Source organism: Pan paniscus, chromosome 8 (assembly GCF_029289425.2).
Source record: "Pan paniscus chromosome 8, NHGRI_mPanPan1-v2.0_pri, whole genome shotgun sequence".
Taxonomy (NCBI): Eukaryota; Metazoa; Chordata; class Mammalia; order Primates; family Hominidae; genus Pan; species Pan paniscus.
Genome location: NC_073257.2, coordinates 33,642,752 through 33,660,724, shown reverse-complemented (window position 1 = coordinate 33,660,724; position 17,973 = coordinate 33,642,752). Strand labels below are relative to the sequence as shown.

The following is a 17,973-nucleotide window of genomic DNA, read 5'->3' as shown; positions in this document are numbered from 1 at the left end:
GCTGGAGTTGGAGGCAGGCTTCCAGTCTTTTGCCACCTTGTTTTGTAAAGTTATGTAATGACTGTAGGTATTCAAGTGTAACTCATCTTGACATGGGTTTCGTTATACTCTGAAAGAACAATTCAAAGAAATAACAAATTTACATTCAGGGTAGTTTTGTTTGAGTTTATTTAAAGAAATGAAACATACACAATCCCTATAATAGCTCTTGCTACTGATGTATTGATGGTGCTGACAAAGAGAAAACTCGGACCAGATGGTTTCCACATAGTGGAACCACCTGGCTCATTGGCAATGCCAACTTATTGCTGTTTCTCAAATAGCTGTACTCTCATGAACTATGAAATGTAGGAGTGAGCCATTCATGGGCCCAAGCAGAATGACATTCCAAAATTAGGATTCTTAAGAGAAGTCGAAACACTTATCCATGTCAACCTCAAACTGGCCCCCCTTTCCCACTTCTAGTACTTTGAAGATCTTATTTTTAACTCTTTCTCTTTGTAATTATAAAATCCAGTTCTTTTTATCCACATTACAAAGAAAACAATATGATAGGCTCTTGAGGTATTTATTGTAGTGGAAAAAGAATGGTCCTATGTCATTTTGGGAAACTGACCCAGAACTGGACTTGCTTGGAGCCCGTTAGCGTGTTCAGGCTGAGGGGACCATTTGGAGTCAGCAAAGGAAAAATATAATTGTACCTGTAACATCATGAAATTATATTGAATCATGAAACTTGAAACTTCATAGAAATACAATCAAGATAATAGATGAACTGAAGAACAAACTCATGCAATAGTTTTTCTAATTATAATGTTAACAAAGTTTGGGATTTTCTTGAATTATTTAGTATCCATTTTTTTCCTGTTGAAAATTCGCGTTAATTTTTAAAAGTCAGACTAGCAAATTAACCTACACACTTTTCTAAGTTGGTGCTTTAAGACTGCAGTTATTTTACAGGTCATTTTAAGTAGTTATCTTAGTTATTTACTCATTTGATGGACACCTACTGAGCATCTAATTGGTAGTATGTGTAACCATTAAAGGTCTGATATTGGCTAATGTATGTAACATGTAAGAACAATTTAAAAATTATTTAAGATCTTGTTTACATTGTTTAGAATCTAGTCTTTTGAAAAATAATGATATATTTTTATTTAAATTACATTTCAAGGCTGGGTGCAGTGGCTCATGCTTATAGTTCTGGCACTTTGTGAGGTTGAGGTGGACAGATTACTTGCCCACCTCAGGAGTTGGAGAAGCAGCATGGCAAAACCCCATCTTTACACAAAATACAAAAATTAGCTGGGTGTGGTGGAGCATGCCTGTAGTCCCAAGTACTTGAAAGGCTGAGATTGGAGGATCGCTTGAGCCCAAGACGTTGAGGCTGCAGTGAGCCAAGACTTCACCACTGCATTCCAGTCTGGGCAACAGAGTGAGACCCTGTCTAAAAGAAAAAAAAAAAAAAAAGAAAAAAAACTAAGCGATGGTCTTTGAAGTTTACGAAATATTTGAATTGCCATTTTGTAGCATGATAGGGTGGGAAGAGCAAAGACTTTGGGGACAGCAGATCTGGGTTTGAATCCTGACTCTACTATTCACAGATGGCAATGCTAGTCCTGGGTTGTAACCACTAAACCACTAAGCCTCAGTTTCTCATATTAGTTAGAATTCTTGGTCACAAGTGATAAAAGTACCCAACGCTCATTAACTTGAACAAAATGAGAATTTTGAGGATATTGGGATATAAAATCCAAGGGCAGAAGTGTGCCTGCTTGGGCTTCAGGAACAGTGGGAGGTCAGGATTCAAATGCCATCAGACCAGGACTCTTTTTGGCAGATGAACTGCATCTGTTCCTCCACATCTGTGATGGCAAACATGACTCTTGATAGTTCTAAAGTTTGATGTCTTAGAGTTTTATTCACTAGAGAGAAAGATTCACTCCAGACTTTGGGTTCTAGTTCCTAAATCAAACCTCTTGACTTGGACTGGCTTAGGCCAAATGAGGCCAATCCATGGTGGTTAAAGGAGGAGGTTAAATTAAAAAATGGCACCTCTTGACAAAGTCTACATGAAGAGAAAGAGGCTCAGGACCATTACTAGAAGGAGGGAGGATTTGGGTAGATCAAATTATAGGTTTCTGATACATTTTTTCTCTGTAAAAAAATGGTAGACTGGGAGCGATGGCTTATGTCTACAATCCCAGCATATTGGGAGACAGATGCAGGAGGATCACTTGAGGCCCGGAATTTGAGACCAGCCTGGGAAATATGGTGCGACCCTGTCTCTACAAAATTGAAGAAAAAATTAGCTGGACATGGTTGCTCATGCCCAAAGTCCTAGCTACTCTGGGGGCTAAGGTGGGAGGATTGCTTGAGCTTAGGAGATTGGAGGCTGCACTGAGCCATGATCATGCCACTGTACTCCATCCTGGGTGACAAAGCAATACTCTGTCTCTTAAAAAAAAAAAAAAAAGAAAAAGGTAAAATATCTTTTTTACAAAGTGATTTTGAAGATTAATCAGGATAGTCTGTTAAGTGCCTAGAACAATGTCTGACACCTTATAGGTCTTCAGTAAATCATACCTGCTGTTACATAGCAGGGAGACAACATTCCAGCATTTCTTACAACTGACACTGTAATTAATGTGGAGCTCTTACGGTTAGCTAAGAAGCCATAATTCTTCATGTAACTCTTCAACACTTCTAATATATTTATTTTTAATAGTTTCTTTCTTATGGAAGACGTGAATTAGTGCTCTATTTCTAGTTGTAACATAGATTTTTTTAATAACCTGTAAAAAATTCTAGGAGATTTATATTTTAAATGAAATTCAGCAGTAAGGAAATAATCTTTTACATGCTTTGATTAAAATGACTTTTTGAGATCCATGCTGTCTGTCATCCCTTTGTGTCATTTGTGTACACACCAAGTATAATGCATTTACATTTTTTTTTAATTTTTATTTTATTTTTTGAGACGGAGTGTTGCTCTGTCACCAGGCTGGAGTGCAGTGGCGTGATCTTGGCTCACTGCAGCCTCTGCCTCCCGGGTTCAAGCAATTCTCCTGCCTCAGCCTCCCAAGTAGCTGAGACTACAGGTGTGCACTGCCATGCCCAGCTAATTTTTTTTTGTATTTTTAGTAGAGACAGGGTTTCACCGTGTTAACCAGGATGGTCTTGATCTCCTGACCTCATGATCCGCCCACCTTGGCCTCCCAAAGTGCTGGGATTACTGGCATGAGCCACTGCACCTGGCTTATATTGATTTTTAAATTTGTATTTCTTTTTCTCTTTTGCTGTTTACAGGGTTTTTTTCTTCTTTTTTCAGTTTTGTAGAGTGGAAGAAGTATGTCTTGTTATAGAAAAACAGTTGGTGTTTGCCTGATCAATAATGCCATTGCAGGTATGAGAGGGAGGTTAGGAACAATTTTAATGACATTATCAATCTGCATATCTAGAAACATTGAGGAATAATCTGTCACTTTTATCAGCTGTGACGAGACTCTGAGATTTAGGACAGGTTATTTTCACTTTCATGACTGTTTTGTGTTAGTTCACTTTGTTTATATTTGCTTGATTCTTGGTTTATCCTGTTTCTTTAAGCTAGTTAGGATGTAGCTTTTCTTTTCTGAATGACTCATTTCCTAATTAGTTATTTTCTAACTGGAAATTACTTATTTCATAATACTTTATAATTCAGAATATGTACACAGGACTATTCCCTGTTGTGATTTCTTATTCTCTCCTTATTTTAACCTTGTGTGGTACCTTCTGGTTCAAAGTAATTTCAATAATATTCTATTCTATGACTGGGCGTGGTGGCTCACGCCTGTAATCCCAGCACTTTGGGAGGCCGAGGCAGGCGGATCACGAGGTCAGGAGATCGAGACCATCCTGGCTAACGCAGTGAAACCTCGTCTCTACTGAAAATACAAAAAATTAGCTGAGTGTGGTGGTGGGCACCTATAGTCCCAGCTACTAGGGAGGCTGAGGCAGGAGAATGGCTTGAAGCCGGGAGGCAGAGCTTGCATTGAGCCGAGATTGCGCCACTGCACACCAGCCTGGGTGACAGAGTGAGACTCCATCTCAAAAAAAAAAAAAAAAATTCTAGGGTTGGGGGAGGGGGGAGGGATAGCATTGAGAGATATACCTAATGCTAGATGACGAGTTAGTGGGTGCAACGCACCAGCATGGCACATGTATACATATGTAACTAACCTGCACAATGTGCACATGTACCCTAAAACTTAAAGTATAATTAAAAAAAAGAAAAAAAAATTCTATTCTATGTGTGAATTAAGCTATTTATATTTAAAAATTATAATCATATAAAGATGAGACTAAAGGATTAAGAGAACATGTGTTCAGAAGCAAAATTTATCAATTGTCCAAATTATTAAATGCTATTAGTGAAATTCTTAGTGAAAATATGGATTATGTGTACATATTTTAGGCTTCAATTTTCCTTATTAATATAGATATAATATTTTGCCTTGAATTAGTATTTTTGCCAGTGCTACCATTTTGGCAATGGTATTTCCCTGCTAATCTGATCTTTCCTAAAAGAAAATTTAAACAATTTTTGACTTCAACAGAAAGACCTGAAAACACTTTTATTGAAATGTAGGTTGTGTTAAACTTTACCTTGGGAGGTTATTTGTCTCTTTTGTGGCACTACAGGATCCATTACAGATAATAAATTAACTAATTTTAGGTTATGCAAATCTTTTGGCATCCTATACTAAGAAATATTCAATTGGTTCCACTTTCACTTCTGCTTATTTACAGAATGTTGTTTATGTCTTACTTGTGTTCACTTTGATATTTTTCGCTTTGGCATTTTTTTCCTTGTCAGATAAATTGAAAGATAACATCTGGGGAGATGCTGGGCAGGTGGATGTCAGAGAGACTTCCGCCTTCCATCAGCTCCATGACTTCTGCAAACTTCCTTCATCTGTGAAATGGACCTTAACGTGCATACCTGCTAAGATTTATCTGAAGATGATATATGTACCTTGTAATTATTGTTGCCTTTATTTATTTATATTCTATTAATTTTTTTTTTTTTTAAGATGAGGTCTCGCTCTGTTTTTCAGGCTGGAGTGCAGTGGCATGATCACAACTCACTGCAGCCTTCACCTCACAGGCTCAAGCAATCCTCACACCTCAGCCTCCTGAATAGCTGGGACCACAGGCATGTGCCACCATGTCCAGCTAATTTTTTTTTTTGGTGGGGGGAGCAGAGACAAGGTCTCGCTGTGTTGCCCAGGCTGGTCTTGAACTCCTGGGCTCAAGTGATCCTCTTGCCTTGGCCTCCCAAAGTGCTGGGATTACAGATGTGAGCCACTGTGCCCAGCCTATTTGTATTCTTTTTTTGATCCAAAAAGGACTGAAGGAGCTCCTAAATGCAGATTGCACAGTCCCTGGCCATGGGGTAGGATGTTGAGTTATGACGAGTGAGTGAGTCAACATGTGTGTACAGTAAGGAGTGCTGAGCACTTCTTACAGCTTATCCGCTGGGCTTCCCGTCCTCGCTCTGCTCACACAATAATGTAAAACACTCATTACTATGCTTGGAACACAGGAGCCACTTACTAGATGTCAGGCAGTAGTATTATCTCATTTAATTCTCACAAAAGTGCTCTCAATGTTGTACTAAAATTACGCATATTTTGTATATGAGGAAACTGAATCTCAGAGATACTAAGTAACTTGCCTAAGGTCACACAGCTAATATGGTGGAGTCAGGGCCCAAGACAAGTTTGTGTAATTTCTGAGGCTATATTTTTAAACACTAAGCTACACTTGAGTGTTTTAGGGGTAATTTTTAATTATCTTAACTGATTGAGAAATTGAAATGTGCTTTTTGGGGCCAGGCACGGTGGCTCACACCTGGAATCTCAGCACTTTGGGAAGCCAAGGCGGACAGATCACTTGAGGTCAGGAGTTTGAGACCAGCCTGGCAACATGGCAAAACCCTGTCTCTACTAAAAATTCAAAAATTAGCTCAGTGTGGTGGCGTACGCCTGTAATCCCAGCTACTGAGGAGGCTGAAGCACAAGAATTGCTTGAATCTGGGAGGCAGTGGTTGCAGTGAATCAAGATTGTGCCACTGCACTCCAACCTGGGTGACAGAGAGAGACTCTGTCTCAAAAAAAAAAAAAAAAAGAAAAGAAAAAAAGTCATTTTTAATGTATTTAGCATTTTTGTTTAGAATAAAAAAAAATTTTCATTTTTTTTTTTAAGTAAAAGAACCCCAAATCTGGTAAAGTTGGATTGTGAATATACATGGAAAACTGACAAAACAGTAAGTATCAGTAAGAGCCTCTGGGAATGCAGTGGAAGTTTAATTGAAAGCTTAGAAATCTATGGACATGATTTTTAATGCTTTTTAATTATGTTTAAAAGGTAATTATAATTTTAATTTTATTTAATTAACCATAGATTTACAAATTATGAGATTCATTTATAAAAAAGCAAATTTACTTTTGAGCTCATTCCTTTGACTTAACATTTGCTAAAATTAACTTCACCTTAAAAAAAACTCTTAATCAGATTTTCCTTTGGACTGTTTAATTCCCGTCTAACATTGTGAGATTAATCAATTTTCTGCATTTTAGACCTTAAACGTACAAAACTAGATAGTAATAAATCATGAAATGGTTATTAAGCTTTTAATCTATGCTTAGCACCAAACAAAATGCAGTGAGAGAGAAAGAAGCATGTGGTCTACATTTTCTAGTACCTTAAAATCTGTGGAAAGATACAAGATGATGATGAACTATACAAGAACTATACATAATTGAGCACTAAATTTTGCAGATCAAATTAAGAATTTTGCATGTAGTTTTAAAATATTGCGACCCTCACCATCTCCCTTTAAAGAAATGTGGAGTATCTATCATGTCATGAAAGGTAATGAAATTAGTCATGGATTTCATTGTATCAGAAATGTATGAAATAAAGAACAGAATAATGCGAATCAGTAATACATGTGCCTGAGATTTTAGGCTTCTGTTAAACATATTCTGACAAGCTGCATTAAAGCAAATACTGTTCTCCTCCTATATATACCTTCTGTCCTTGCATAGTTCTCACTGCACTTGTCTATCATGATACATGCGACGCATCCCCTTGAACTTCTATGATTCCTCCCTCCTCCATATTTATGTATGTATTTAATTATTTTAGAGATGGGGTCTTGCTCTGTTGCCCAGGCTGGAGTGCAATGGTGCGAACATAGCTCACTGCAGCCTTGAACTTCTGGGCTGAGGTATTCCTCCTGTCTCAGCTTCCCTAGTAGCTGGGACTATGGGTATGTACCACCATGCCTGGCTGATTTTAATTTTTTTTTTTTTTAAGAGATGGGGCCTTGCTATGTTGCCTAGGCTAGTCTCAAACTCCACGCCTCAAGCAATCTTCCTGCCTCAGCCTCCCAAAGTCCTGCAACTGCAGGCAGGAGCCACTGTGCCTGGCCCTAATCCATATTTGGAATCCCTTTAACACCACCCTTTTATACTCTCTCAATGCAATTTTTCCTACCTTCTTGCTTCAAGTCTGTGTTTGCTGGTATAAACAGCCTCACTAAGATGAAGAAACTCAGAGTGGCTGATTTAACTTTCTGCAGATGGTGGATACCCATTGACTAGCTCACCTGCCATTTATGAAAAAACCCAAGTCTTTGGCTGACTGAAAATATCAACTGAATTACTGGTTATAATACTCATTTTCTCTTCTCCCACTCATGTTTTTTGTCTAACCTCTGGATTCCTCAGTTTCTGCATCAGGACTTTTAAAACTGCGTCCCTGCTTTCTTTGAAAATATTCTTATCGTGAGATAGTTGATCAACACAAAAGATTATATATAATGTGTACATGCAAGTTTTGTAGGGTGATAGTAAAAAGATAACATGTGAGTTCGCCATCAAATGTAAGAACTAGAACATCACCAGTAACAGGGAAGCTCCCTGTACATTTTTTCACCAGCAGGTCTTGTCACCACTCCCCTGAATGTTGTTATCAAGCCCCCTCCCAGCATACATTCACCAGTATGCACTTTTTTTTTTTTTTTTTTTTTTGAGATGGAGTCTCGCTCTGTCACCCAGGCTGGAGTGCAGCAGTGTGATATCAGCTCACTGCAACCTCCGCCTCCCAGGTTCAAGTGATTCTCCTGCCTCAGCCTCCCGAGTAGCTGGGACTACAGGGGTGTACCATCACACCCGGCTAATTTTTGTATTTTGAGTACAGCTAGGGTTTGGCCATGTTGGCCAGGCTGGTCTCAAACTCCTGACCTCAAGTGATCCACCTGCCCCGGCCTCCCAAAGTGCTGGGATCACAGGCGTGAGCCACCATGCCCAGCCCTGTGTCTACATTTCTTGCTTTTTCCTCCCCTCAGCATAATGTTTCTGAGACTCATCCACATAGATCCATGATTCACTTATTTTAACTCTTAAATAATATTACATTGGATTTATTCATTCTCATGTGGATGGATATTTAGGTTGTTTCCTATTTTTTTTTTCTTTGAAAATAGAAACAACGTTATTAAGAACATGTTGGTCCAGGTCTCCAGATGCTCTCTCTTTGGAGAGAAGCATGATCTGGTGTAGAGCTGGTGAGCTGTAGGATGTGCCCATCCTTGAATTCATTGCCAAGTGTTATTTAATCTCCTTTTAACGTGAACTCTCCTTTAACGTGAATCTCCTTTAACGTGAATGGTATGGTCATAAACATACCATTTATGACCTACATAACCTCCAATTAGTGTTATTTAATTGTCATTCAACAATTTACCAGTCTCTGGTCCCAGTTGGCTTCCTTCTTCCTTCATCCGTGATGGCTTTCTGCGTAACAGTGGCCTTTCTCTTTAGTGGATTCCATTGTCTCCATTTACTGATGTTTTATAATAGTAATAATTGCGCTGTTTGCAGCATTTGGGGAAGAGAACTTTTGTCTCAGCATTAGTAAATAATTCCATTTGCCACTCTGCCCGTTATTTTGTTTTTCAGAAGTCTTCCTTTTTAGTCACTGTGAGCCTTTTCCTTAAGCTGGTCCAGAACTGCTCCGGTGTCCAGGCTGTCACCCTGCATGAACTTGGGAGGGCTAATTGCTGATGACTTCAAACACAAACTGTCACTAAGGGTGCACACTTTGGCAGAAATGCACATACTTCAGCAGCAAAGGCCGTTTTTAAAATTTAGTGAAAAGAATGAAACTAATATTTGCTGAAGGGTCATATCCTTGCTTGGTATTTTCACATGTTATTTATTTTCACCTTGCAAACATTCATTTAATGTGTAGCATATTGCATATTTTCTTGTTTTATTTTCTGAGGATCAGGAGTGTTAGATAAATAGAACAAATTAAGATCACAGAAAAGAATCGGTTTAAATTCAGGTTTCTTGATTCTTGCTTTAGCGTTCTAATCTATGCTGCAGGAAGTTATATATGTACACATGCATATCATGTTTCTGCGCATACATGCAACATATACACACAGACACGTAGAATGTCAACACATATGACATATATAGAATTTCCATAATATATAGTATTCAATATTTGACATAAGACATTTTGAAGTTACTTCTGAAGGCAAATATGGCAAAGCAAGTTGCCTATTACGTGAATTTCTCACATTTGACTTTGAATGCGTTTTCAAAGTGCCTTTCTTCAGTCTTGAAGGGATAAGACTGTAGGGAGATAAGACTGTGTTACTTTCCAGGTATGGCACATTCTCTTTCTGAGCTCAGGTTGGTAACTTAATTCTGTCCTCTCTCCTCTTTGTCCTTCCTGCTCCGTTCTGACAACAGTGTGTAACATGCCTGGTGGGGTCTTTCGGGGACGCCAGGGCCCTGAGGCTGGGCCCAAGAACTTTTGCTTTCTTCTGTGGTCCTGGGACGGTTCTCTGACAGTGGCTGACTGGGGGAGGTGACTGGATATTGCCTGACTCTACCTGGGCTTCTCGCGTCTGTCCTGCACACTTCCAAGGAGTTTGCAGGATAGCAGCCAGAGAAAGCCTTTTAAAACACAAGTCAGGGCATACCGCTGTTCCGCATACAAACCTCCACGGGCCCCATGACCCACAGGGAAGAAAAGCGAACATCCTCAGGGCCTGCAAAGCCCCGTGTGACCACTCTCTGCAGTCCTCTTCCTCTTCCCTCCCACTAAGGTTGCTCCAGACAGAGCGGCCTTCCTTGACCTTTCTAAAGGGTTTTAGGGCTGTGCTCTGTCTGTTCCCTCTGCCTGCATAGCTCTCCTGGAAGAAGTCTGTGTGGCTTTCTTCCTCCCTCTTTGAGGCCTTACTGAAATGTCACCTTCTTACTGGGGACTTCCCTGACCACCCTGTCTAGAAGGGCAGACTGCCTGACACTTCACGTCCCCTTGTCTCGCTATTTTTCTCTCTTAGCGCTTCCCACTAACATACCATTTATGACCTACATAGATCTTGTGTGTTTTTCATCTCTTGCATTGTAATTAACATAAGCCCCATGAAGGCAGGGACCATTGACTTCTCTTTGTCACATCATTTCTATACCTGGAACAGCTCTTGGCCCATAGTAGGTGCTCAGTAAAGATTTGCTGAATGAGCAAAGGATTGTCCATGAAAGCAATGCTCTTTCCTTGATAGAATCTGTTGTTGATCTAAACTATTACATCTTGTAACATACATAGGAAGAATCAGGGCATAGAAGTCGATGAGAAATTTACATGTTTGTATTTACTGGGAGCCTTGTCATACGTGTGTACAACACATGGACACGGGGGCTGGTTATGTTCATCAGAATTCTTTTGATTGTAAAAGGAAGAGATTAGCTCACGTAACGGGCAAACCTGGTATTTCTGGCTTTTGGAAGAGTTAAATTCAGGCGCTCAGATGGTGATGTCAGGACTCTCTCTCAATCGCTCTTTTGCTTGCCTCTGTGTTGATTTCATTATTGGACAGTGGCCACATGGTAGTCAGCAACTCCACTTTTACAGCCAGTTAAACTAGCCAGACCATAGCAAAAGAGCACCCCGATATGGTTTGGATGTTTGTCCCCCTCAAATCTCATGTTGAAATGTGATCCTGAGCATTGAAGGTATGCACTAATGGGAGGTGTTTGGATCATGGGGGCGGATCCCTCATGAATGGCTTTGTGCCCTCCCCACAACAATGAGTTCACGTGAGAGCTGGTTTAAAGAGCCTGGCACATTCCCCTGCCCTTGCTCCCTGTCTTGCCATGTGACACGCTGGCTCCCCTTCACCTTCCATCATGATTGGAAGCTTCTTGAGGCTCTGACCAGAAGCAGATGCTGGCACCATGCTTCCTGTACAGCTTACAGAACCACAAGCCAAATAAACCTCTTTTCTTTGTAAATTACCCAGTGTCAGGTATTCCTTTATAGCAGCACAAATAAATGACACAACCCCTTTCCCAAGAATTCCTGCCAGAGTCCCAGAGCTGAGGCTTCTGGATGCTTGCTAGATTATGTGGCCCTCCCGAGATCTATCACAGGGTCTTGTGGATGTGGTGTCCTTTTTGGCTGGATGAGGTCATGTGAGGGCAAAGGGGCCACATGAGATTGGAGAGAGGCATCCTGCTATTTCCCTCTGTCCTCTGTTCTCTTTTTATATCCACTTGCCTCCTAGAATCAGACTACACATGAGTGACAAACCATCTGATACCACATTTAAAATTAGACCTAAGTAAATAGGATGAAAGTGGGTGGGAGTGTGGAAAAGAGAGAGCTGATGAATGGCTCGGAGTTTCCCTATGTGTAGTAAAGAAATACTGGTGGGCTGGTGCTTGAACTGGTGCTGAGAGGGTAAGAGGCTTGGCTGTGTTTCACACCATTCAAAAGAAACAGGAATCCTGCAACACTCTGCAAGCCATTTTTAGAGGTGATTGTACACTTCTCAAAGCTAGTCACACAACCAGCAAGCCAAAGTCAGATGATTCTTTTGTGTCTTGTGAATGTGGAAAGGATTGTTGAACAGTAGTCAGCTCAAAACCTGTGATTCTAGGCTGGGTGTGGTGGTGGCTGATACCTGCAATCCCAGCACTTTGGGAGGCTAAGGTAGGAGGATCACTTGAGGCCAGGAGTTCAAGACCATCCTAGGTAACATAGTGAGAACCCATCACTACCAAAACAAAAAGAAAAAACCAAAAATACCTATGATTCTAGAATTTATTGGTTTTTCTTTTTCACCTCTGTCTTTGGAAATTGCTATTAAAAAATACAAACGAGTAACAAAAATAATATGTGATTGTGCCTTCTCTGAGACTGGTGTTAGGAATGCTAGAACTAGTCTCACAGGCATTTCTTCCAGTGTCTTCATGCCTGTTGCTATTCAAACCTTGTCATCCTTTTAACTTTTATTATTTTACTACTCTGAGCTCCAGTGCTTACTACCAGCAAAACTAAATAGCTTGCCTGCTTAGTTAGGCATTAAACATTGAGAATGTGCCAGCATGTGGATCTTTACCCATGCTGGGAGATGGAGGGTGAGAAGGCTAATCTCTCAGCATTTTATGTGGAAGAAAAATATTGCAGTTCATTTGACCTTTTACTTATGGGAATAAAGTAAGGGGTTTAGTGCTTTTACAAATCGAAAGTACAGAGAGAAGAATTAGGTATGCTTAAGCTAAAAGCGATGAGAGTATCTAGATTTCCGTGTGTGTGTGTGTGTGTGTGTGTGTGTGTGTTTGTTTTTCTTTCAAGCTTGTCTGGTAAAAGAAAATCTTGTAGTATCCTTGAGGATAATAATGCTTGATAGAACTGGGTATTTAAATACAGACATGATTCAACAGAAACAGCCATTCCATGTTCAACGAAGTGAACTTTTCTACCTTCTGCAGAAGACTACACTACACTAACAATCATATTGAATAGGCAACCCTAAATTAACTTAATTAATTTTAATGATCAATGTAAGTGTTCATTGGAAGCTTGTAATTTTGAATGTAAAATGGGGATTCTATGGATTATCAAAATATGTTTTCATATTTCTTGATATTTAGCCTTAAAAAAAGAACAAAGTGATGTAACCATCTCAGTCATTAACAAGCCAAATCTTTAACTGGTGTGACAGTTATTGTCATTATGCTAATAACAGGAGATGGGGTTCTGTAAGATGAAGCATTAGCTGTTCCAGTCCTCCGAGGAAACAGTAAAATTCAGCTCCATTGGGTTGTAATTAGAGAAGAAGTATATTTAAATACTGAAAAAAATCTTCGCTACTTCAGCACACAGTATGCCAAGGGCATGTGTGAGCAGCTTTTTAATCTCTAGGTGTGGCCTATTTTATAAATATTTTCATAAGCATTTATGTACTTGCCATTTGGCAATACAGCATTGTGTAATTGTATCCATATATTTGCCTTCTGAAGTTGAATAAAAACTTCTTGGACAGGGCTAGCTGTCAATTCTTCATCTCCCTCCTCCATAGGACAGTTTAGGCTCAAAATGAGGCTTTTTCACTGACAGGCGGGCACAGGAGGAGAAGAAGATTTAGCTTTCTTTTTCTACATTTTCTTTGCTTTCACAGTAGTAATGGTATTAATGGTGATAATCATAATAACTATTATGGAGTACTTACTTGTTTCTGTCAGCCAGATTCATGCATCAAGTAGTCTGATCCCATCCCTACAACCTCTTAAATAGCCATTGTTGTTATTGCCGCTGTGCAGATGACACCACTGAGCACAGAGTGGTTAAAGAACTTGCTTAAAGTCACACAAATGGTAAGTGGAGTATCTGGGACACAAACCAGGTAGCCTGGCTGTTTCCTTCTGGTTCTTAACTGCACCTCCGGCCGAGACCTGTGTTTTTAGCCATTGTTTCCAATTCCATCAGCTTCGTTGGCCCAGCCTATCCTGAGTGGGATTCGTGATCCCTCTGTTCACTTTTCTTTTCCCCCTTCTTGTTAGGTCAAGTACAAAAGAGATTTTGAAGAAAGCAAAGGGAGGGGCTTCAGCATCGTCACGGACACTCCTGAGCTACAGAGACTGAAGAGGACTCAGGAGCAAATCAGTAATGTAGGTGCCTGTTTATTCAATAGCATGATGGCTCTGATGTGCATTTCTGGTTGAGAAAGGGAGGCTGGATGACTTGGAAGTGTTTGTGTTGCTGTGGGGTGCAAGCAGTACTCAGTGCACGCATAGACTATGGCAATTTCATCTGGTAAACCCTGCCCTCTGGTTCCATCACAGTTATCTAGGGCCCGGTGCTTAGTTACCTAATAGAAGATCTCCTTATTCCATTTTGAATGGTTCTCAGCTTTCAAATTTTTCCAAAATAGGCCTTTTATAATTAAAATAAGAAACTTGAAAGTTAAGTTTTGACTGTGGATAAGCATATAAAATATACATATAAGGTTAGGAGTCTTAAAAAAAGATCTCCTATTTGCCGACTAGGTGTCTATAAGATTTCATATTTTGAATTAGATATTTGTTGAAATCAGGTATTACATCTTACTTTTGAAATAAACATTTATATATGTAGTTGCTTTGGACTTGAAGCTGTGCCTTGTTTATTAATATAGTTTCGTCGAAAGAGAAAATGGAGACTAGCAGAAGTTCAAAACGTATTAGGGTGGTATTAATTCAGTACTTATTAAAGGTGGATAAACAGCTCTTCTAAGTTTTGGTAATTCACACCTGTGATTATGTTTCTTCCAAAATATTATATGAAGTGTGTCACGATGTATTTTTCTTCACAAAAATTAATTCAATGTTAGATATCCAAGAAGAAATATGAATGAAAATGAACAGATGTGTGAGTGACATAAAAGTATGAGCAAACAGGCAACACTCATACCATTTTTCACGAGAACGGTATTTTGTGCGTCACTTATAAAGTCACTAAAATTTGTATATCTAGGTGTTATAACTGATGTAGCCTTAATTTCCAGGACATGTTTAATTAGCAGATGGTTTCAAACTCACTGATATTTGGTCATCATCATGAGATGTATGTATACGTGTATATATGTGTGTATGTATATAAAATACATGTGTATATATTATATATGCGTTTATATATAAATATGTGTATATATACACACATACATATACAATTTGCAGATAGAATTATGTATAATTTGAGAAAAATACTTTTTATATGTCTAAAGTTCAAAAACAGAATTATTTCATGTTAAACAATTTATTAGGAAGTGGGAGGATGCAAAGTACACATTGTTTTTTGCTCTTTAAATGGACATTTTATATTAGTAGGGATTTCCTTTGAAGAAAAAGAGTTGAATTTTAAGACTTCATGACATTCGTCTCTTAGTTTTTCTACCCCATCCCAGCAATCCATCAGTCATGAATACTGAAGATCACTGCCTTATTTTTCTTCCTCTTTATTCTTTCCTTAAGCCAAAAACCTATTTTTGCTTTTAAGAATGCAAATCAATCATCTATTACACTGGCAGTTACATTTAATAACAGTTCTTTCTTTGGATTATTTTTGGCAAATGTTTATCTAAAAAATAATTCTGCCAAAAACAGTTATATCATACATCTTCAACAATCACTGAATTTTATTTCAAAAAGAACTAAACATTTCTACCTAAGACATCCATGTGACAGCTAACATAAGGATTGCAGCTGATCAAAGGTAAGCCTTTTAATTTTTATTCAAATTTAGTCAATATTCATGTTTAATTAGAAAATACTGATCATTTTACCAACCTTTATCATTAGCAGGAATATACATTTTATTCAATACCAGAGGTCGTTTGCAGATCCATTCTTAATTATGCAAAATACCCTTATCACACAGGTATGTATTAATCTATATTTATCATATATAATATGTTATATAGACAGCAGTATAAAAAGCACCATTTAGATTAAGCCTATTATTTAGACAACACTGATTTTTAAAAGCATGTAACTTAGACAACATCTTTTTTTAAAAAAAGCCTTTTTGCAATGTCTTAATGTTAGCAGCCATAGCAGTCTTATAAGTAGTTCTCTTAGCCAATATGAGGCATATTAAATGTTTGGATAGCTGTAAAAAATATAGACTTCATAATATTACCATTAGGGAACAGCTCTTAAAGAAGGGAGGCTGTTAAGTGCTCTGAGGTCTGGTGAATTTATTATTCATTTATAAGACTGCAACTTCATGAACTTTTTCCCTTACCTCACTAGGTTTTCCATATTACTCAAGGATCTTTTTCTATAAGAAACTTGGGTTGATCCAAAAAGTAGTACTTTGGCAAGTCCAGTTTTCCATATTACTTTAATCTAAACCCACTGAACAATATTGGCTAAAACCCAAACAGATATTTTTTGACAGTGGCTGGATTGTGTCTGTTATGAGAGGAAACAGGTGAGAAAGTGTCTAGACTGGAAAGACCCCAGAATCTTCCGGCTAGAGATGCTGGGAAATTATAATCCTGAAAATTATAGATCCTGAAAATTATTAGGGGTATGAAATTTGTAAGTCTTGCATTTGAGTGCCAAGTTTAATATAGGTTAATATAGGTAGGTTAACTAAGATCGGCAGTCTTTGCTGTCTTTATGTTTCCCTGTGTTTCATTTTCTCCTATTTGTTTCCAGTTTATCTCTGAATATTGTGTGGCTCTTTCTTAGCTGCCTTTAATCTCTCTTGTATAAAGACATAAAGCAGTGAATTTAATGACAACTCCTAGGTGTTTTGGGTAATATGTTACGGATGAATGGGAATTTTTGATTGCTTATGTCTATGTCAATGTTTTGAATTTTTTTCAGCTCTTCTCATGTTTGTTTATTGAGGATTTGAAATCATTTGGAAATGACCACTCAGTCTGCATGTTACTGAGGTGTGGGATAAAATACAACCGTAAATTTCAAATTGAGTGTGATGAAAGAGGTGAGAGTGGGTGAACTTGCCTTTTCTGGGTACTGTAATGACAACATACTGAACATGAGAGATTTATTAAATACTGCAATTTATAATTCTTCTGTTATGTTACCCACTTAGTGTAGCCACAGAATAAAACAAGAAAAGAGGCAGGATTTCAGAATTGACTAAATGGCTAGGAAGAAAAAGAACTTGGCTTCTAAAATAAAGCAAAATTATTTTTTTCCCCATGAAATTCCAGAAGATGTCTTCATCTCATTGAATATATTAATATTCAGATGGGGTTTGGTTGCTTATGAAATTGAATGTTAGGCTTGGGAACAGTTTTTATAGGAAGTCAGGAAATCCAGCCAAATCGTTTAATTGAAGATAATGTTTGGAAGTCCAGGTTTTGTTTAAACTGTATCTCTTCAGCAGAATGAAACCTGACAGCCAATGGGTTCAGCACTGACTTAGGAACTGTGGGCCAGAAAGCCCTGCCCTACAGATTTTCACAACTGTGTCGCTTAATTGCCATCCACCCTCTCCTTGCCCCCAAACTCTAGGGCATAAATTCAGAAATGGCAGAAATATCTTTGTACATCACATTTTCTTTATTTACCAATATTTTAGGAAAATATTCTTAAGGGACAGTGTCCAAATATGAATTGAGGAATACTGTGCCCAAGGGCATTAAAAAAAACAAAACACCCTTTTCTGTGGCTGCTACTGGGCTAGCTCATGTGGGTAACTGTAAAGGCTCTTTCTAATTTCAGGTGGTTCCCACCTTCAAGTTTACAAGCAACGCATTCAGGGTACCTGCAGCAGGATCTCAAAGCAGAACCATCGCCAGACATTCAAGGGACTCAGGCTAGCCTTGGGAAAATTACTGATGTTTCATTCTGGCTGTTTACCCACTAATATCAGCTGCACTTTCAATTAGCTGAGACAGTCTGGGGATAAATTGTGAAATAAAATGGTGAAGTCAAACCCCAAGAGACTTTTACAGACTTTGTGCCATAGATGAAAACTGGATGTTTATTTTCTAATTTATTTCAGGGGGAAGAGAAATATCAAATGAAAGGGAAAGAAACAAAAATCGACCAGATGACAAAATTGTGTGTTTTAAAAACTGACTGAATTGGTGAGTGTACC

The 17,973-nt window shown here is 38.6% G+C and overlaps 1 protein-coding gene across 4 annotated transcripts in view; it reads left to right on the top strand.

Annotated features, from left to right (window-relative positions):
* Positions 1-17,973, top strand: part of NEBL (nebulette) — a 395,768-nt gene that overhangs the window by 199,552 nt on the left and 178,243 nt on the right. For all 4 annotated transcript variants that reach the window (XM_055092459.2, XM_034930073.4, XM_055092458.2 and 1 more), the window contains exon 4: positions 13,917-14,024. In XM_055092459.2, the coding sequence (XP_054948434.1) occupies positions 13,917-14,024 (108 nt within the window). The remainder of the gene's footprint in view (positions 1-13,916; positions 14,025-17,973) is intronic.